The 22,783-nt window shown below is 39.3% G+C and overlaps 1 protein-coding gene across 5 annotated transcripts in view; it reads right to left on the bottom strand.

Moving 5' to 3' along the window:
• SDCCAG8 (SHH signaling and ciliogenesis regulator SDCCAG8) overlaps positions 1-22,783 on the bottom strand; it is a 141,936-nt gene that overhangs the window by 91,642 nt on the left and 27,511 nt on the right. For all 5 annotated transcript variants that reach the window (XM_070734033.1, XM_070734036.1, XM_070734035.1 and 2 more), the window contains exons 8-12: positions 19,900-20,088; positions 17,913-18,051; positions 9,974-10,126; positions 5,687-5,821; positions 2,121-2,237 (exon numbers count right to left, since the gene is read on the bottom strand). In XM_070734033.1, coding sequence (XP_070590134.1) covers positions 2,121-2,237; positions 5,687-5,821; positions 9,974-10,126; positions 17,913-18,051; positions 19,900-20,088 — 733 coding nt within the window. The remainder of the gene's footprint in view (positions 1-2,120; positions 2,238-5,686; positions 5,822-9,973; positions 10,127-17,912; positions 18,052-19,899; positions 20,089-22,783) is intronic.

Genomic DNA, 22,783 nt, shown 5'->3' with positions numbered 1-22,783 from the left:
AATCTTAATTGAATAATGAAATGAAAATTAAGCATGAGCGATTTCAAAGACATCCCAGATCAATGAACTGAGGGTAGCTGACGCCACTCCACATCTCCCTAGAGCAGTAGTGGCAAATCTTTTTTCACTTGGGTGCCAAAACACACGTGCACACGCTATTGATTGCATGTAAGTGCCCACACCCATAATTCAATGCCTGCCTGCCCCTTTAGCATGCACGTGTGATCCCCTCCATGCTGCCCCAACTCCTGTGCATGCGCACACAGTACCCCTGCTCCCCTATTTCCAGACTTTAGGTGGGCCGAGTAGGACCATTTTTAACCCTGCCCAGGTTATTGGAGCCTGAGGAGGGTTCCCCTGGAGGCCCTCTGGAGGCCAAAAATGCCCACCCAGAGCATCAATGCAAGCCAAACATCTGCTGGCCGGCACACATATGCGCACTGGAACTGAGTTACAGCAACGGCTCGTGTTGCAGCAGATAGAGCTCCGCAAGTGACCAGTGGCTCACGCACCATAGGTTTCCATCATTGCCCTAGAGTATTTCCAAAATTCAAAACTATAGAATGTGTTTGGTTCCATTTTATCCATCCTTCTCATAATGGAAATTTATGCACTTTATGAATTTATGAATGAATGGAGGGAGGGAGGGAGGGAGGAAGGAAGGAAGGAAGGAAGGAAGGAAGTTGTGTAGCCACTCTAAATAAAGGCAAAAAATAAAGGCATTTAGGAAAATCATTAGAATATCCAATAAATAAGAGCATTAATTAGTATTTCCATTTAATCTCTGATTTCTTTATTTCTTATTTTGGACATCTAATACATCTGAAACAGTAATAAAAGTGTGTGACATGGACAGCCTTCAACTGTGATGCCTATATACCTATGGGCACTATGCAGAACTCTGTACAATGTGAACATATCATTTCCTATATATTTATTATCATTTTCACTTGTTAATAATATCATGGTCTGCCAAGGAAATTCTTCAATTGTTAACTTGTAACTATTTTTTAACCTTTCGTCAAAAAAATATTCTGTATGTCTGCATGCCATTCAAATGTGTTTCCCATATTTCTAACACTATTCACTTTATCTGAATAAAGAAGTTTAAATTGTTTTATTTGTGTCCCACTAGGCCTTGTGGAGATTCTGACAACTTCTGAAGTACTGTACTGGTTTGAAGCAAATGCTCTCCTTAAATTGTACCTTAGTTCTGCTTGATGCATTCAATTTTAACTAACCCCCTCTTGCAATCCATCTCAGTCCCACCACAAAGCTTTTGGGAAAATCTTCTAGACAACTATGGGATCTTTTAGAAGATTATGCTATGCAGTAAGCTGCAATAACCAGCAAAATGCATGAATATTGTTTGCTCTCATTTGTGTGATTTGAAAGTGCTTGCTACTGGACACAGATAAAGAGTAAGGATCCAAAAACACTGTTGGAGAGAAAAGAAAATGTGCTGCTTTGTAGTTCAATTTCATTTCATAAATACTACAAAAGGTGTAAAAGAACAACGGTTGTTTTAAATAGTAACAATATGATTATTTTGAAAATAAAGTAATTCAAACAATTAAATATTCCATTATCATTGTTAAATCATATTTCCTTTTTGAGTGAGTATGTCCGAGTTTATTTTATAGTTTCATTACAATATAGTTCAACTTTTTCATGTATAAGTAGTTTATCCAATATTAATAACTGCCTTTATATTAGACAGCAAATAAGAAAGTCTGGAAAATATCTGATATTAATCAGCAATTAATTGACTAGTTTAGAATTCTTATTAGTTTTTACTAACTTTAGAATACAAAAATAAAATTTACTTAATGTTTTTAGAATGCAAAATGTTCAGGAATCAGTTGGATATACTGTGAATTTTTTTAGATACAAACATGACTGAGTGAATATCACAAAAAACACACATACACATAGACAATGTCTCTTCATGCATGCATGAACAGGTATGTTAAGATTGGAGGGGAAAATTTTCCTTATAAGATATTGTACTAGTACTAAAATAGAATAAATGGATTTCTTTTCATTAGAATCCCCTCAAAACACTTATTAGGAAGCAAATCATTTTTCTACTAATTACTTAATAGGGTATTTTCTCTTACCTGATCTTTAATTTCAAGTTCCCTTAGTGTTTTTATCCTATACTCCCTGTGCTCCTTTTCGGCTTCATCCTTCTTCATTTTGGTCTGATTCAATTCAAAACGTATTTCTCCGCACACCTGTTAGATCAAACAGATAACATCCTGCAGTTTCAGGACTCTACAAAGTAATATTTGTTTAGAGGAGAACTTTTGATGCCCTCTAGTGACTATATTTATTATTTCACCATTTGCACTGAATTCTGTAAAAGTTTTATATGGTACTCCCATTTTTTAAAAGGATGCTTTAGAGCAGTGGTGGCTAACCTTTTGGGCATGGACTGCTGAAATTGGAGCATGTGTTAGCAAAAATGTATACACTGGAACACCAAAACTTGGAAGAGAGAAGCTGCATTTCCGGGTTCTGTCATGCACATGCATGCCGGCCAGCATATAACAATATATCAGAACCAACGTTGAGATAAAGGATCTATCAGCACAGACTGACATCGGCTATAAACTGATACCGACTTTGTTTCAGCAACCATATTCTTGAAATTGAAGACTTTTGAAGCTGGATTCTTATTCAGTTATAGACCATATAAAATATTGTAATGCTACTGGCTGTTTAAACACAGAGAAGTTGAGATTGGAGTTACTGGCTATTTAAACACACAGAAGCTGAGGTTGGAGTTACTGACTGTTTAAACTCACAGGAGCTGGGGGTGGAGTTACTGGCTGGAAGTTGGAAGTCTGAGTGAAAGAACCAGGAGAAAGGTAGCGGCCCGCGTGCCTAATGGCACGCAAATCATATAACCATAAACCAAAAATAGTAATACATTTTTGTATGCAGCGCAGTCAAGATTGCGATTTTATTTCAAAATGACTGGCTTAGTTCAGTGCAATACTTGTTTTGCACCTGTGTTTCGAAGCACTCTTTTCAAATTTGGATACTGTCCTCTTTGTAAACAAATTACTAGTCTACATGGACAGATTACCTATCTAGAATCTTTAATCTGTGCTCTGCAAGAAGAAATTAGGTGCCCAATTCAGCCATTCCACTCTATTGAGCTGCCTCGCTATCAGCCCCCTCTACCACAAAGATCCTGCAGAAGGGCAGTATGGACAACTGTGGGATCTGGCAGGGTAGAGGTGTGAAATATAAACACAAAGCCCTTTCTGTTTCCCAGCATAACAGATATAGGCCCTTGCTGACATTAATAGGACACTAAAGTGACGGATCAAAGTAGTTGTGATAATGATAACTTATTTTGGAAAGGGGAAAGTGTGAATCAGGTGTTACACATCAGTCACACAAGAGAAGCAAGGAAACCAAAAAGAGAAGCCACCTTCTGATTGATAATTCAATTGTAAGGGATGTAAATTTAGAAAGGATATTGAGGTTTTGAAAGAGGTCAGGTGTCTGCTGGGTGCTACTGCCAGCAGAGACAAGAGGTGTATTCTTGAGATAGTCAAGAATGCCATAAGGACTGTGATGTTGATGCCATTATACAGCTTGGCACAAATGACCTGCCTCAAAAAGATGTACCGTATTTTTCGCTCCATAAGACGCAGTTTTTTTCCTCCCAAAGTAGGATGAAAAATCAGCCACGTCTTATGGAGCGAAGATGCAGGCAGGGAGGGGGGGGGAGGCGCTGGAGCAGAGGGGGGGGCGGCGATATACCCATCTGGAGACCGCCGCCTCTGTCGCCGCCTCTCCTCTTCCCAACCCCGAAGAGAGCCGCACCTTTCGGTCTCGGGAAGTGCTGGGCCGGGGGACGCCTCCACCCCGCAGGTTTAGGAGGCGGAGCAGCACCGGAGGAGCGTTGGCGGTTCCGAGCCTTTGGGAAGGCTACGGGAATCGCTTCAGGAGGCGGGGAGGTCTCGAAGACACAAAACCCAGCCAGTCGCTCGCAGCCGGCCGCCGCCTGTGCAAAGTTTGGCTGCGAACTCGGCTGGCTAGCTGCTGCCTGGCCCCCTCCCTCCCGGAGGAGGATCTCCCTTCGCACCACCAGCGGCGCTCCCCCCGCCAGCCAGCCATGCCCCACGCCCGCCGGAGCCGGCTCCTCGCTCTCCCCCCGCTGCCCGCCGCGTTTGCAGGAGGTGGGGAGGATCGGGCGGCCCGCCAAGGCCAGGAGGGCCGCCGCTGCCCCCCCTCCCTCTCTCCGCCCGCCGCTGCGCCTCCTGCTGAGCCCCCTCGGCCCCGCGCGGCGCCTGTCAGAGGAAGCTGCCCTGTCCTGGCCAGGATCCGGGGGCGAGGTCGTCGGGGTTTGAGGGGCCCTAAACCGCCCACAGCAGAAAAACAGAAAAAATAAGGGAGAGAGAAAGAGAGAGAAAGGAAGAGGAGAGATAGAAAGGGGGAGAGATAGAGAAGGAGAGAGAGAAAGAGAGAGATACAAAGAGAGTGAGTGAGAGAAGGAGAGATAAGAGAGAGAAAGAAAGAGGGACAGAGAGAAAGAAAGAGAGGGACAGAGAGAAAGAAAGAGGGACAGAGAGAAAGAAAGAGAAGAACAGAGAGAAAGAAATAGAGGGACAGAGAAAGGGAGAGGAGAGATAGAAAGGGGGAGAGAGAAAGAGGGAGAGATAGAGAAGGAGAGAGAGAAAGAGAGAGATACAAAGAGAGTGAGTGAGAGAAGGAGAGATAAGAGAGAGAAAGAAAGAGGGACAGAGAGAAAGAAAGAGAGGGACAGAGAGAAAGAAAGAGGGACAGAGAGAAAGAAAGAGAGGGACAGAGAGAAGGAAAGAGAGGGACAGAGAGAAAGAAAGAGAGGGACAGAGAGAAAGAAAGAGAGGGACAGAGAGAAGGAAAGAGAGGGACAGAGAGAAAGAAAGAGAGGGACAGAGAAAGGGAGAGAGAGAAAGAGAAAGAAAGGTAGAGAGAAAGAGGGAGAGATAGAAAGAAAGAAAGAAAGAAAGAGAGCGGGGGGCTTGTTTGTATATTTTCCCAATTCCCCTAGGGCAGTGTTATTGTAATAAATATTTTAGCCTACTTTTTGGCTCAAAATATTTTTTTTCTATTTTCCTCCTCTAAAAACTAGGTGCGTCTTATCAGCAGGTGCGTCTTATAGAGCGAAAAATACGGTACTTTCAGTGCAGAATGACTTCCAGAGTTTGGGGTATGAACTTAGTAGTATAGGTTGTACGCTTATCTTTTCAGAACTTTTTCTTGTATATAAGAAACAAAAAAAGAAAGGCAAGGTGTAGCAGAATTTAATGTGTGACTAAAGGGTGTAAAAGGGAAGGCTTTGGTTTCATTAGTCAAGATGTCTGCAGCTGGCCCAATGAAAAACTGTACAAAAGAGACGGTTTGCATCCATCAAAGAAAGGGATTGAGCTACTTGGTATTAAATTCACAGATTTCCTGAATAAACTTTTAAACTGAACAGCAGGGACAGAGATTTAATTCAGACAGAACATTTCTGTCCCCAGCAATCTAAAATTAATATGGTTAACAGTGCTCGTAATGTAACATTATGTGTGTGTGTAAGTTTACATCAGTGTTTCCCAACTTTAGCAACTTGAAGATATTTGGACTTCAACTCCCAGAATTCCCCAGCCAGCGAATGCTGTGTTTTCAAAAACTATTCTACCTCATTGATCTCCTTTTCACGAGAAGCATGATGGTTCTGAGCTTCTTCCAGTTGATTGGTTAGGGAGATCTTTTCCCTTGTAATCCTGTCAATCTGAGACTCCAGACCAGCAACATTCTGAGATAAAGACATTACCTGAAATAAAAGAGAAAAATATTACCTGAAGTAAAATGTTCAGGCAAAAGATTATGCCGATATTTCCAGTGGTGAGGAAATATTGAGTTTGCTTCTAAAAGTAGACGAACAAGGTTTCTTTCTTTGCAATTTATATATTCCTTCCATCAAATGTCTATCGGAGGTCAAAACTAGTGATAATGCAATCTTTTATTTAGCTATTATTAGGTTGATTGCTCTGCCGGAGAAAAATTCTGATAAATGCTTTAAAAATGAAATGGGAAATCAATATTTTAGGGGGATTGTCATACTTTTACCTGCTGTATACATAACAAAATGAATATCAAAACTTTTAGTGGCCCCATATAAGAATAGTTAATGTAGAAACTATTATCTGTACTGTAATGAAGGTAAATAAATGTTAAAATAATAATTACAAATGAAAACTTGTTTTAACAACTTGATATCAAATACTGGAACGACATTTAAAATGAGGTTTTTAATGGCAAATAATTTGCAACTCTATTACCTAGGGAAATTTTTAGTTAAAATACAATAAATTAACTATAAATAAATAAAAATTAAAATTTTTATAATCACAATAGGCTTCCAAGTACGTGCATTTTCTAGATTGCTTATTACATAAGATTTTTAGCTGCAAATGTAAAAAACCCCCACTTCTTCCCTATCATGGGTTAACAGTAGATTAGGTTTTTTTTAATTTAGCTATGTAATTATTTGTAATTTAGAGCTAATTAATAAAGACCAATGTTTGAATTCAATTTATAAATGGTTCATGGGATTGCATGATCCTTGCACATCTGATTAAAAGGCTAAGATCTGGTAGAAGCAAATCTTTTGCACTGTCAGTCATGGTAAAAGAGTATTTAGGAGCTATATTTAGTATTGGTATATTAGGGTCTTGATGCCTGAATTAGTACGTTAGTATATTACTCATATTAATAATAATCATATTAATAAAATGCTTATTAAGGCTTAACCCTCTTGATTTTACTATGAACCTCTTATATTAGAACTCTGTTGTGTTGGCTTCTTGTTGACATGTCTATTGGTGCCATATGCTTGCCTGATAACAGCCAGACAACCTCGGCTCAAAATGTTGTTCCATGTTGTTTAAGATATGACATATCAGTTGGGAAAAGTTAGTGCATAAAAGCCGTAGTGGGGCATACAATACAGGACTGCAGGCCACTTCTGATGACCAGCAGTTCAAGCCTCACTAGTTCAAGGTTGGCTCAGCCTTCCCTCCTTCCGAGGTCAGTAAAATGAGGACCCAGATTGTTGGGAACAAAACGTTGACTCTGTAAACTGCTTAGAGAGGTCTGTAAAGCTCTGTGAAGCGGTATATAAGTCTAAGTGCTATTATCAAAACAAAGGCTTGTTCATTATTTGTATTCTCTGTACATAACAAAGCAAAGATACCTTTCTTTCTCTGTTGAACAAACCAAACAGATAAATATGTAGGCCAAAATTTTGCTAACAACCATTGCCCTATAAACATACAAACACTAGAAATGTTCAGAATAATAAATCTAGAATCTTGCCGGGTGGTGGTGGTTAGAAATGATAAAATGCTGCCACCCTTTAACAAAAGTTAAATTTTGTCATCTTTCTTTTCTTAACAACTCTTTTGTTTATTTACTACCTTTCTCAAAACTCAACCCTTTGATTTAGTTTAAATTTTGATTTAGTTTAGAGAGTAAACATTTTATGTATTTGCTTTATGGATAAATTGCTGTGGTACAATACACAGAAATCTATCTATCTATCTATCTATCTATCTATCTATCTATCTATCTATCTATCTATCCATCCATCCATCCATCCATCCATCCATCCATCCATCCATCCATCCATCCATCCAATTTTTATGCCTCAGGGTGGCTTACAACATGTTAGCAATAGCACTTTTTAACAGAGCCAGCATATTGCCCCCACAATCCGGGTACTCATTTTATCCACCTTGGAAGGATGGAAGGCTGAGTCAACCTTGAGCTGGTGATGAGATTTGAACTGCTGACCTACAGATCTACAGTCAGCATCAGTGGCCTGCAGTACAGCATTCTACCTGCTGCGCCACTCCGCCACTTTTATCTTAACTTGCCACATCTTTCTCTGACTCACTTGTTTCATAGATAAAAATTATTACATTTTATATTAAGTATCTTTATTCACCAACAATTGTTACAACCACTCAGCCTATTAACAAACTTCGTTATTATATTTTTGTACCCAATCTATTTTTGTACCCAAATACATTATCCCTATGAGTTTTCAACACCAAGACTTTATTTTGGGTCAAATTAGCAAATGACCACCAGTGAGACAATTATAAATAATAATTTATAATCCAGATTTTATCAACTGTTTGATCTTCGTGTTCTTTTATATTGGCTACGCCTTCACTTAGTTATTCTATGAACACTACCAAACTCATCTTCTAAAACTCCTGTCTTGGCTGGTTCAAAGAGAAGTAATTTGGACAATATTGACGAACTCAAAGCATTTTGCTTCATATACATTTTAGCATTAAAGCTAGAATTCTAAAAAGTAGTCTGTATGCAAAAACTCTCAATCGCCAGGAGACTTGAAGTCATCATATTAGTGCGCTAATTGTAATAAACTCCTTGAACATTTCTTCTATTTTCTATATTTATATTATATTTAAACTTTTCTTGCTCTTCTATAGTCATTAGTATTACACCAATACTCCTCCTCATAGTCAGCAGATATTATTTACTGTTTATTATTACAGGCTTTTGAAGGTAGAGACAAATTTTAGATTTTTTTTTAAAAAATGCTTTTATTTGAGGGCTACAGGATCTGCTAGATAATGAGGGTTATCGGCATTTTAGGATGATCAGCATTTTACCAACTTTTGTTCCTATTGTGAAATTTCATGTAAACAATAAGCCAATGCCATTGAATTTCAGTCAAAGAAATCTGAGAAGATTCAAAAGTGCTTTTTGAATCTTCTCAGATTCAAGAGCTGAAGAAGACAACAAGGCTGGTCTTCTTCAAGGTTGGACACAGTCAGCTAAACAGTGTCAGCTGGCGGGTCTGCGGCTTTTCCAACAGGCCTGGGGCCATTGACCTTGGGGGAATGACTAGTGAGGTCGGCCTATGAATGTATGGATGGCTGCAATTATTTTAAATTGAAATGTTTTTATACTGATTTATGTTCATTTTTGTTGTGAGCCGCCCTGAGTCCCTAGGGAATTGGGCTGCATAGAAATATAATTAATTAATTAAATAAATTGAAGAGGCAACTGGACTTTCTCTCCAAGTGGCCTCAACAACTCTCTAAAAGAATGCAAATAACCAGTTGTTTGCAAGGAGTATAAATCCTTCCATTACCCACAATCCAATCAGAGCTGAAGAAGTTTCTTAGATGAGAAGCAAAATGTCTTAAAAAAAAAAAGTCCAGTTGCCTCTTGAGAAAGCTCCTTTGGAACAACTATGACCTGAATGACTGAGAATCCCCATAGACAAATCTGAGAAGAGTTCTGAAGTCACAATTTAAGTTATTTTATTGCCTATTCAATTATTAAATTTCTAGGCTTATTCCAATTTCAATTCCAATTCTAAAATGACTCTTGGCCGCTCACCATGGATTAACAAATTAGCAGAATGACCAAGCCAATTTTTCTACCATAAAGCAAATGAGGAAAAAAACCCTATTTGACATGAGTTTAAAGACACATTACATCTATTTCATTCATTCCCATTATAAGTTCACTTGCTTCTTTTGTTATCTCTTCCCTATCATATTTTTAAATGCAAACCTGAAAAAAATATCCAAATAAATAAGTAAGAATTACATATTCCTCAAACAATGAAACAATAGCAGTCGATAACTCTGTATATTCCATGCTTCATTTAAAACTTCCTTAAACCCTTTCATAGTAACGAATTTATGTACAGGAAATGAAGATACAAATATGAATATTTTGAAGCTAAAGTATACTATTTAAACATATAATCAAATAGCTCATGTATTTAGAACAGGGTTTTTTCTACTTTTTAATTTTTTAGAGTTGCATAAGTACACACAGTTTCCAACAAGAATTCATAAATGTAATACCTACTAAAAACAACAGTGAGATACCAAGATTGCTTATTGTCCAAATTAATTAAAAAATAGGAAAATACCAGTGATGAGAGCTTTTCTTTTTCTTTCTTCATTTCTTCACGAACTGCTTCTCGCTCTCCAGATCTCTTATCCAACTGAAGTGCTAATTCTTTTTCAAGACGATCTTTCTGTCTCTCCATTTCATTTTTAAGCTGTTCACATTGAAGTAAAGCCTGTGGAAATGATGAAGACCACTCTAATATTTGTAGAACCAAAGTATATTTTCTTTTAATATAAGGCAAAAATTAAATTTAGGAGAAAAATGAAATTTGACTTTCCTAAATACCATATTTTTTGGACTATAAGACACACCTCTTTCCCCCAAAAAGAGGGGGGAAACCTGAGTGCATCTTATACACTGAATGTAGCACCACCCAGCCATCCCCACCCTCTGGTCTCTGCCTGCCAACAATTTACCTCTTTGCAGCAAATAGCAATAGAGCCTGATTAGCACAAGCCACTGATTATCTGCCTCCCGACAATCAGCTGATAGACTGAAGTTGCTGGCAGGGTCCAAGTGCTAAAATGAAAGTGAAACTAAAGCTGCATGGAGGCAAATTACTGGAGGGATCAGACTGTGCTGAAACTGGCTGTTTGTTTTTTGCTGCAAGGAGGTAAAACAAAAACTACAAATTCCTATAGAATGTTCAAATTATTAGACTTATTTTTTAAAGACTGCTTTAGTATTGTTCTAGACAAAACAAAATGAAGAAGCTTTTTAAAATAAATGCTTGATCTGAAGAGGCCCAGTGCTATTGTATCTTCTTTTAAATAACAGAGAAACAGTGTATAGCATCTGTACTGTGTTTGGCAAATTGCTGTGAGGCAAAGGTCTTTTTTCCTTGTTTTCCTCCCCCAAAACTAAAGTGGGTTTTATGCTCCAGTGCATCTTATACTCTGAAAAAATACCTATTAACATTTCATTATAAATATTCTGAATTCACATTCTGAAGTATATATCATATGATGAAAATGACTAAAGTTGTATATTTTACATACAGATGTCAATGTGCTTACTTTATCTCATCTTTTCATCACACTTTTCAAGAAAATATTTTGTTCCAATCTGAGACCAAATTTACTAAATTAATCAATTTAAATGTTATTTTCTTATGTGAAATATTATTAGGCAGTTATTTCTCAGGTCCTGTTTGAAAAATAATCAGCCTTAAAAAACAGTAAATCTACTCTTGTTATTTGACCATAAAGACTCTACAAAATAATGCTTTCCATTAATCATTGTCATTAACAGACCTTACAGCCATTATTTTTTTCTAGATCTAATCTGTAAAAATATTTTTAATGTTATTAATGTATTTTTTTAGACTTTTATCCCAATTTTGCTCCAGGAGCAAAAGGTGACATACAAAAGCATGCTTTTCTCCAATTTTCCACTACAGGTGACAGCGGTAGGTTCCACTTACCTGCATACAGGTGCGCTGCGTGTGCATTCTGCTCATTTGGGCAGTCACTCACATGCACCCATATGCATCCGCACGCATATGTGTACACCTGTGCATGCATTTCCCTCGCCAGATTTTGCTCCCACGCATACACAGGAAGCAAAAATATAGAACATAAGAAAAGGCAGGCTGAATCAGGGCAAAGCCCGAGTCCAGCATTCTATGTCACAGAGTGGCACACCAATTGTACATGGAGATCTTGAACAGAAAGAGAGGCCAAAACCCTCCCTTTCCCTTGACCCCCAACAAATGGTATCCAAGGGAATCCTGCCTGCCTCAACCAACATAGAGGCGACACTTGGACATATGCCGAAATCTCACAAGGGGATGCTCACATGGTGTGATTTTTGTGGATTTTTTGCTTCCATTCATGCGCAGCAACAAAAATTTGCCAAACTCTTGTGAGATCTTGCTTTTGCGCATCCCTTCACAAGATTTTGCTCTTGAACATGCACAAGAAGCAAAAAATATTTATTTATTTATTTTTAAAGATGGTGCCACCTGCCAGACCAGCGAAGATGGTACTGGAGTGGTCATGTATAAATTTTGCAATCTGGCAGCTGCTACCAGAATGGAGCTCTGGAGCGTACCAGTAGCAACCCACCACTGTTGTGTGATAGGTTAAGGTGACAGAGAAAGAGTGTGCTGAGCTGATGAAATTTCCTAAGAGTGAAACAGAATCTTGGTTTCCTTAATCCAGTTGAACACCTTAGCAAGTATGCTAATACATTTTATAGCTTCAGTGCAAGCTTTTAAACCTATTCAGTCATTCAGTAGATTTTCAATAATCACACTTTATTTTTTTTTACTGATATTAAAAGAAGAAATCTGATAGGTAAATTGGTAACAAAATTGCCACCTAAAAACATATATTTCTACATATTTTTATTTATCTGTTTTTTAACCCTCTGTTGGCTACAGATACTAATTAAATATAAATTATCCTAGGCCTGGTGATTCTAGTTTAGCCAAATATATAGGCTCAACTCTGCAAATGAAGCATACATGCACAAGCACTCTGCTTATATAAAGTGCGGTGCTTACCCAAAAAACTTTCTCTGCATGTGGCGTCTTCAGCAATTCTTGTTAAAGTGATAGGAATAAGAATTGTTATTATTTTATGGAACGTTGTAAAATACTGCAAAACAAACCTCTGGTTTGCCACTATTGGGTACCTCCTGAAATTATTGAACTTAATGAATGATATCACTATTCCTAGAACTGAAGCTAACTGGTTTCTTTCAGAGTATACTTGAATTCCATCTGCACAATATAGTTTGGTCCCTTACAAAAAATGTTTGCTTCTAATTCAAATTCCTTTCAACTAGATGCAATATACTAATTACACAGTAGATGGCACTGGTTACCAAGGTAATAAATCAATCTAAAGCAAAAGACCTCTAAAATAAGTTTTTAAATTTACATTAGAAAAGCTCTTCAATATTGTTTACATAGCAAGTTATAAAAAATTAAAAGTATAACTCCCAGTAAGTTCTTGAAACTGAAGAGAGAGTAAATTCACTTCTAAGTGAACAGGTCACCGGCAATTTAAAAAAACCCATTATTCCAACTCTTCCTCTTTCTGACAAATCATAAATGGAGAAAAGGTTATCTGAGACCTAGCTCATGACATTCAAATTAGCAGTAGGAATACAGGTACTGTAGTCTTTAACTTGTGGCCACAATTGGGACCCAGAATTTCTATTGCTTAAGTGAGGTTTTTGATAAGTGAGTCTGATTTCACAGCCTTTTTTGCCAGAATTGTTAAGCCGTTATTGGTCATTAAGCAAATCCAGCTTTCTCTATTGACTTTGCATATCAAAAGTTGGCTTGGAAAGTCACAAATGATGATCACATGGCCCCTGTACCATCGTAAGCACAGACTGGTTGCCAAGAAAATCAAAATGCACAAGTACAGTAGAAACATAGAAACATAGAAGATCAATGGCAGAAAAAGATCTCATGGTCAATCTAGTCTGCCCTTATACTATTTCCTGTATTTTATCTTAGGATGGATATATGTTTATCCCAGGAATGTTTAAATATATGTGGTTTAAATGTATGTGATAAACAGGCATGTTAAAGTATATGTGGTACCTTGCTTAACTGCGAGAGGGATTTTGGAGTCCTAGTGCAGCGTTTCCCAACCGCTGTGCCGCGGCACAGTAGTGTGCCGCGAGACAAGGTCAGGTGTGCCGCAAAGTTCCGCTTCCAAACCGGAAGTTGAGTGTCCCGGCTTGCTTCTTCACACCTTCATTTTCGCGCCTTTCTTCTTCGTGCCTTCCTTCTTTGCAGCAGGTGAGCTTGGGACTCGGCGGGATGGCAATAGTAGCGGCTGAGGCTTTCACTTGTGGCATCGGGAGTGGTAATAGAGGCGGCGGCGGGAATAGCGGGGGGGGGGCTCCTGCAAGTGGAAGCCTCAGCCCTGGAGCCCCCTCGCCCGTGGGAGTGCTAATGGCGGCGACGGCGGCGGGAATAGCGGGGGGGGGGGGGGCTCCTGCAAGTGGAAGCCTCAGCCCTGGAGCCCCCTCGCCCGTGGGAGTGCTAATGGCGGCGACGGCGGCGGGAATAGCGGGGGGGGGCTCCTGCAAGTGGAAGCCTCAGCCCTGGAGCCCCCTCGCCCGTGGGAGTGCTAATGGCGGCGACGGCGGCGGGAATAGCGGGGGGGGGGCTCCTGCAAGTGGAAGCCTCAGCCCTGGAGCCCCCTCGCCCGTGGGAGTGCTAATGGCGGCGACGGCGGCGGGAATAGCGGGGGGGGGGGGCTCCTGCAAGTGGAAGCCTCAGCCCTGGAGCCCCCTCGCCCGTGGGAGTGCTAATAGCGGCGGCGACGGCGGCGGGAATAGGGGGGGGGCTCCTGCAAGTGGAAGCCTCAGCCCTGGAGCCCCCTTGCGCCCATGGCTTTTCGTCGATGTCTCTGCCTGCCCGATCCGGAGTGCTAATAGCGGCGGCGGCGGGAATAGCGGGGGGGGCTCCTGCCCCTCGCCGCTATTAGCACTCCCGCGGATCGGGCAGGCAGAGACATCGACGAGAAGCCATGGGCGCGAGGGGGCTCCAGGGCTGAGGCTTCCACTTGCAAGAGCCCCCCCCCCGCCCGATCCTTCCTTCTCTGGAGCCCCTTCGCACCCATGGCTTCTCGTCGATGTCTCTGCCTGCCCGATCCGGAGTGCTAATAGCAACAGAGAGAGAGAGAGTGAGAAAGAACAAGAGAGAGAAAGCATGACAGAGAGAGAAAGAACAAGAGAGAGAAAGAAAATAAGAGAGAACAAGAGAGAGAGAGACTAAGAGAGAGAGAAAGAAAAGAGAGAGAGAGAGAAAATAAGAGAATGAGAGAGAGCAACAGAGAGAAAGAACAAGAAAAAGCACGAGAGAAGAAAAGCAAGAGAGAAAAAGAGAGATAGCAAGAGATACTGAAAGAAAGCAAGAAAGAGAGAGAGAGAGAAAAAAGAAAGCAAGAGAGACAGATAGGAAGAGGAAAGGAGAGAGAGAGAGAAATGAGAACAAAAAAGGGAGGAGAAATGAGAAAATGATTGAGGCAGAGAATGAGAGGAGAAACAAAAGAGAGAGAGGTGATTCTTGAAGCATATGGTAAAAAGCACCCAAATAATAAGAAAAAACCCCCAGCCCTCACCTGTTTTTGAAAAGAATAAAAGAGAATAAAACCCCAGCCCTCACCTGGTTTTGGAAATGGTTTGAGTACACACAGACATATAAGGGGCGGGGGGAGAGACAGAAATGAGACAGTAGTATAAATTTGAGGAGGGATGATTGATGATTGACTGTATTTATAAGGGGATGTTACATGGGATTGTATGTTCTATGTATAAATACATGTAGAAATACTGTAAATCTGAAGGTCAGCAGTTAAAATCTCATCCCCAGCTCCAGGTTGACTCAGCCTTCCATCCTTCCGAGGTGGGTAAAATGAGGACCCAGATTGTGGGGGCAATATACTGGCTCTGTTAAAAAAGTGCTATTGCTAACATGTTGTAAGCCGCCCTGAGTCTAAGGAGAAGGGGGCATAAAAATTGAATAAATAAATAAATAAATAAATAAATAATATTTACTGTCTTTTTGTGTCATTTTGGTTGGTGGTGTGCCCCAGGATTTTGTAAATGTAAAAAGTGTGCCGCGGCTCAAAAAAGGTTGAAAATCACTGTCCTAGTGGACAGACATTTAAATATGAGTCAGCAGTGTGCAGCAGCTGCCAAAAAAGCCAACATAGTTCTAGGCTGCATTAACAGAGGTATAGAATCAAGATCACGTGGAGTGTTAACACCATTTTATAATGCCCTGGTAAGGCCACACTTAAAATATTCAGTTTTGGTCACCACGACGTAAAAAGGATGTTGAGATTCTAAAAAGAGTGCAGAGAAGAGCAACAAAGATGATTAGAAGACTGGAGGCTAAAACATATGAAGAACAGTTGCAGGAACTGGGTATGTCTAGTTTAATGAAAAGAAGGACCAGGAGAGATATGATAGCAGTGTTCCAATATCTCAGGTGTTGCCATAAAGAAGAAGGAGTCAAAATATTCTCCAAAGCACCTGAAGGTAGGACAAGAAGCAATGGGTGGAAACTAATCAAGAAGAAACTTAGAACTAAGGAGAAATTTCTTGATAGTTATAACAATTACCTCCAGAAGTTGTGAATGCTCCAACACAGGAAGTTTTAAAGAAAATGTTGGATAATAATTTGTCTGAAGTGGTTCAGGGTTTCCTGCCTAAGTAGCTGGTTGGACTTCTAAGAAGTCCTCCAAGGTCCCTTTCAACTTTGTTGGTGTTGTTATTGTTATTCTCACTATTATTATTATTATTATTATTATTATTATTATTATTATTATTATTATTACATTTTGATCACGTGACTGTGGGGTTTCTGTGACAATTGTAAGTCATTAGTTTCAATGCCATTGTAACTTTAAATAGTTGCTAAATGATTTGTAAGTCGAAAACTCTTTGTAAATACTGAATTTGTCTGAAGTGCCTTTCAATCAGTTTTATTATGGACTCAGATTCTTTATCTATTTTCTCCATGCCTTACATGATTTCAACAACCTTAATTACATCTACACCATTCACCTACTTCCCAAAGGCCCCCCTGATCAAGTTTGGTTGCCCTATTCCGCAGTTATTCTATCTTTGCTATTTACTTTTTGAAGTGCAGCACCCAGAACCACACATCGTACTTTAGATATGGTTAAACCACAAAATTTTAAGGACGTTACAATGTGTTTTTTTTAAATCAAAACAATGAGCCACCAAACTGTCCAGTGACTTTTGATTTAAAAAACAATATCTATTCTAAAATCCTAGAATATAGGTGACTTGTCTTACCAGGTACACCAAATGAAAAACAGATATGCTAATGCTAGTGCATTATAAAGCTACAGTATAAATCTTGCCAGAGTAAAAATACAAATCACCCAGTGTCTCTTTTTAGCTTATGAAACAAGAAGCATCCCTTCTTAGCCTCTCTCTCCAGCCTGCTGAAATTACAGAAAGAGAGCTGATTTAATGGAAAGGCCTTCAGCCTGTTCCTGGGGACAGTATGTGTGTGTTCCTCCACCCAAAATATCACTTTGGTAGGAAATAAATGCAGAAATTGTTTTAAAATAATTTCTCCTATCACTTGAGCAAAGAATCTGGCTCCGACCATTTTCTACCTGATTTTTGCCCACAATCCATAAAACACTTCATGTGTGTCACACCTAAATGCTACCTTTAGGTATAGGGCAGTGATGGCGACCCTATGGCATCGGTGCCACAGGTGGCACATGGAGCCATTTCTGCTGGCACATGAGCTGTTGCCCTAGCTCAGTTCCAGCAAACAAGTGTGTGCTGGCCAGCTGATTTTCAGGTCACATGGAGGCTCTGGGAGGGTCTTTTCAGTTTCCAGAGGGCCTCCAGGGGATGTGGAAGGGCGTTTTTGCCCTCCCCAGGCTCCAGGGAAGCCTCTGGTCTGGAAAGAGCAAAAAATGGGCTTACCAGGCCCACCAGAAGTTGGGAAATAGCCCATTTCTGACCTTGGGTGAGGCCACTTTGGCCCTCACCAGGCACTGAATTACGGATGTGGGCACACATGCTTTTGGCACTTGAGGAAAAAAAGGTTCGTCCTCACTGCTATAGGAAGTTATATCACACTTATATAGGATTACCTCTTTATCATGGTAAAAGATCACGAGTGAGGAATAAGAGGTGCATTTGTGGATAGAGCATCTTAAACATTTATTTGAAAGGAGTCTAATCACAGAAAGGAGTCTAGGCGGCAAAGTAATTTTTCTTTAGTACATGGACCACTTAGGATTACTCACCAAACATCATAAAAAATATTAATGTATTAGGACAGGGTCCATTAAATCTAGCATTCAAAGGCAAAAGTAGTCAAGCAATATGCCTCTCAAAGGCACAAAAACAGGCCTTACTTTCAGCATTCTTGCATATTGTAAAGGGTAGATACAATTTCAGATACCTAAACTATTGTCTTTGCACAATGTTACCTTGGTTTTTTCCAAATTAGCTTCTTCAGTCATGTGTACTGCTTGTTTCACTTGTTCATAAGACCTGCATTCCTTCTGCTGCATTTCTTTTAAGTTTGTTCTTATTGTAGAAAGGGCTGCCATTAACTCATCTCTCTCTCTTAAACAAAAAGAGAGAAGAAAGAAAAGATCAATATATTAGACAGGTAGGAGATACTTTAGGGAGATAAAGAGCAACATCAACATTTAGTAACATTTATGAGTTCTATAGAAAGCGGTCACATTAGATTTATGAGGTTTTTTTAAAAAAATAGGCAGTTTGCCATATCTTTACATGTTAAGCTGTAAATTAGCAATGATTCTACAAGTAGTAGTTTAGATTCCAGATCAGGAAGGGATAACCTAAGCACAACTACAGCTCTCTTTCCAAGAACTCTGCCCCACCAATAGCCTGCTGAAATATGACCAAACTAATTTTCAGCTGCTTTTTAAATGGGATGACAATTTAAGGAGGGAGAAGAAAGAAATTTATCTCCCATGCCAATCAAAATCAAACAGAAAAAAATTGGTCAGAAAAAACATAGCTCTATTATTTGCAGTGATTTTATAGCATGATACAAAAGCTTCCTGTAAATCTGCAGAATTTCATAAGACTAAATAGCAGCCCCAAGTCCTCAGGTATTGCTTAGAATAAGGAGGAATAAACAATACATATATGCAGGATCCAATCTGGGTCAGTCACCAGGACCAGAGTTTTAATCTACTGAGTTTTTGGACTTGTGTCTGAACTTCCCTCTACTGGAATGTGTGCTTTGGGCTATTCTATGCATTTTATTTATATGATACCTGTTTGGGTGCAGCTTCCTAGCACACATATATTTGCATTCATTTGTAATACATATATGGCAGATAAATTATTGGTACAGCTGTAGCTATAGTCAATTACTTATAACTATGATTTCAATTGTTAAATACGGTGGTTAGAAAATAAAGAAAATGAAACTGGGGAGATCCTCATCCAGTTGGTAAAATCGTACTGTTTATTTCTGAATTACCTTTTTTTTTTTTTGCAACTGATGATTTTCATTTTTAAATCACATATACCAATTTCTTTTGAGTGTAAGACACACCTTAGTTTTGTGGGAGGAAAATAGGGGGGGGAGATATCTACCAGATATTTATCTAGTTAACGTCCTTTCTGGTCAGTTTCACCACATTACTTTGACCCCTGGTTAGGGTTTAAAAAGAACCTTATTTGTAGAGAGTAACAATGAAAGAGCTTGCAAGCTGCTAAGAGCTGGGAACACTGTTAGCACCTCCTTAGGGCTGAAAAGAAACATTCTGAGCAAGTAGAATAATGAAAAAAAAAGACCTGCAAAGACTTGGGGCTTGGAAAACATTCTTCGCAGAGAAAAACAATGAAAGAGGCTGCAAGGTAAGAGCTGGGAAGATCGCTAGCAGCTAATTAGGGCTGGAAAAAAAAGCTATATTCAGAGTACAAAACACACCCAAATTTTTAGCCTCTTTTAGGGATGAAAAGGATGCATCTTATATTCCAAAAAATACGGTACATATAAAGAGCATTTGTAAAGTATAGATTGAATAAATTTAATGTACAAAAAAGACAAATTGAATTATTTATATTTACTTGATGGCTTTATTCACTCTGTTGGAAATGAAAATAAGTATTGAGTCTTTTTAGGATCTTAGCAACTAGAAGGCTGTATGAAAACTTCTTGTTCTGTTAAAGGAAAATGGAAGCCATGTGTGAAATGGAGCTAAGGGACTCATTAAAAACCATTCTTCAAATCAAATAAAGCACTTGGTTAGAAATCTATGGTGGGTGGCTGCTGAGCAGGAAGTACTCTAGGAGGAATAATGCTTTTGCAAAGCTTCCTTACATTGCAATGAGTCTTCATAGTCAATTGCACCAAAATCACTGATGTTCATGAAATTATTTGTTACAATTGTTGTTGTTGTTTTAATTCAGAACTATCCATCTGCTTACTTTGTTAATCTTTCAATGGTTTGCATGTGGACATTTGAATGAGTCTGGGAAAGAACCGCTTCATGCTGTGCACAATTTAAGCAGAAACCACCAGGCCTATTAGAAATATTTGCTGCATTGATCAATTCGTAATGTTTTAATCTTCCGCTCAGCTCTTCATAGTTTTTTTGTGACTCTGATAATGATTTTCTGCAACAATAATATAAAAGAATTATAAACAGCGTACAAAGTCGGAGTACAATAATGATTAGAAAGCAAATGGAACAACTTTTTCTTACTGCTTTAAACTCTCTAAAAGACCACAGCTTTGTGCCACATTAAAGAGCCACCAGCTTATTCCAAATAACCTTTCATGGATCACAATCCACACCAGGTGCATAAAGTATTTCCTTAGTAAAAATTACCTTATGTTCAAGGCTGGGGAAAGGGAGGAAAGAATGGGGAAAGAAGAAATGATAGGCAAAAATTAATAGTGACAAATAAAAGAGCATCATTCCAGTGTAAAACATATATTTTTTAAATTAAAAAACAGGATAATACAGTATGTATCTATAGCATGATAAGAAAGCTTGATCTCTGTTTTATGACTTAGAAATTGTGTGTGTTTAATTAAATGAATTGAAGTGTAGTGTCTTAAACAGTTGTATGTTTGCTAATTTGCCCACTTTAGATCTGGGCAGTTCTACATAATCCACTTCCTCCAGGGCATTCATCAACTGCACACCAGCCTCCTTTTCAACAACCTTTTCTAAACCTTTTCTAGGTTGAGAGTTAACTAAAATTATTAGTTCCAAGAATGGTGTCTTAAGAGAGAGAGTAGGAAATACAGGCTCCTTCCTTAAAGAGCCAACACCACATCATGGACCTAAGGTCATTTGTTTTATGGATGTTTTTACTGTTAGTATTATTTCACATTGTTTTAGAATTTTAGAATTATAAGTCACCTAGAATCACTTGGATCAATAAATGAATGAATGAATTTACTGTGCAATCATAAAATAACCATGCTACAAAATAGAAAGACACAAAACTTTCACCTTACAAATAACTAAAATTTTTAAAAATACTATTTTAGGCACCAAAGGGACACAAAGGAACTGAAACAAGCATCATCATCATCATCATCATCATCATCATTATTATTATGTCAATACAACACAGCAAACGAGATCACTATGCTGGATTTCGTATTTCATCACCAGTTGGGTGCTTCCCAAGCACCTAAGACTGCGTGATGTAGCGGCGAATTATGTTTGCCGATCCCAGTAAAGCGGCCTTTTGCAATTGACAGATGGAGATTTTGTCAATTCCGATGGTTTTCAAATGTCCGCTGAGATCCTTTGGCACTACGCCCAGCGTGCCAAGTACCACTGGGACCATTTTCACTGGTTTATGCCAGAGTTGTTGCAGCTCAATTTTTAGATCTTCGTATTTCACTAATTTCTCTAGCTGCTTCTCCTCAATTCTGCTGTCCCCTGGGATTGCGATGTCGGTGATCCATTCTTTTTCTCTACAATCAGGATGTCTGGTGTGTTATGCTTCAGAATTCGGTCAGTCTGAAGTCGGAAGTCCCACAGTAGTTTTGCTTGCTCATTTTCGACCACTTTTTTGGGCTTATGATCCCACCAGTTATTTGCCACTGGGAAATGGTAGTTACGACACAAGTTCCAGTGGATCATCTGTGCCACAGCATCATGTCTATGCTTGTAGTCAGTCTGTGCGATCTTTTTGCAGCAGCTGAGTATGTGATCGATTGTTTCATCTGTTTCTTTACAGAGTCTGCACTTTGGATCGTCTGTTGATTTTTCAATTCTGGCTTTGACAGCATTTGTTCTAATGGCCTGTTCTTGTGCTGCCAGTATCAGTCCTTCTGTCTCCTTTTTGAGTATTCCACTTGTAAGCCATGACCAGGTCTTTTCTTTATCCACTTTGCCTTCAATCTTCTCCAAGAACTGGCCATGCAATGCTTTGTTCCGCCAACTGTCCATACGACATTGAGTTACAGTTTTCTGTACTGGTCCTTAGTTTGCTTTACCTTGAGAAGCTTCCTATTGTTGACTTCCATCAACGCTGACTCTTTGCTCTCCTTCATAGTCAGCTAATGCATGCTCCTCTTCTTCCACTGTCTACTTCACTTGCAAAAGTCCTCTGCCGCCTATTTTCCTTGGTAAATACAGCCTGTCAACATCACTGCGGGGGTGTAGTGCATGATGGATTGTGATTAATTTTCTGGTTTTCCTGTCCAAGTTCTCCAGCTCTGCTTGAGTCCAGTTCACTATGCCAGCTGTGTATCTAATGACAGGTATGGCCCAAGTATTTATAGCCTTGATAGTGTTGCCACCATTCAGTTTGCTCTTCAAAAATTTTCTGGTCCTCTGGATGTACTCTTTGCTGATCACAGTTTTCACATGGCCATGCTTGATATTATCCAGTTGCATGATGCCCAAGTATCTCTAGGCTTCTGGCTGGTGGCACTTGATGGTTTGACCATTTGGCATTTCAATGCCCTCACTTTCAGTGATTTTCCCCTTTTCAGTCCCGCTGTGGCACATTTATCCAGGCCAAACTCCATGCTGATGTCATTGCTGAAGATTCGTACAGTGTTGGTTAGTGACCGTATCTCAGTTTCTGATTTTCTGTACAACTTCAGGTCATCCATATACAGCAGGTGTTAAATTTTTGGTGAATTCCTAGCAGTTTTGTAGCCTAGGTTTGTTTTCTGTAGGATGAGTGACAGCGGGATTATAGCGATGATGAATAGCAATGGGGACAAAGAGTCTCCTTGGAAGATGCCCCTTCTGATGTTGATCAGTCCATAGCTTTCATTCCCAAGAAAAATCTCAGTCTTCCAATATTTCATCGCTTTTTCTATGAATTTCCTGAT

This window comes from Erythrolamprus reginae, chromosome 1, assembly GCF_031021105.1.
Source record: "Erythrolamprus reginae isolate rEryReg1 chromosome 1, rEryReg1.hap1, whole genome shotgun sequence".
Classification (NCBI taxonomy): Eukaryota; Metazoa; Chordata; class Lepidosauria; order Squamata; family Dipsadidae; genus Erythrolamprus; species Erythrolamprus reginae.
The sequence above is the reverse complement of the archived record's forward strand: the minus strand, read 5'-3'. Positions and strand labels throughout refer to the sequence as shown.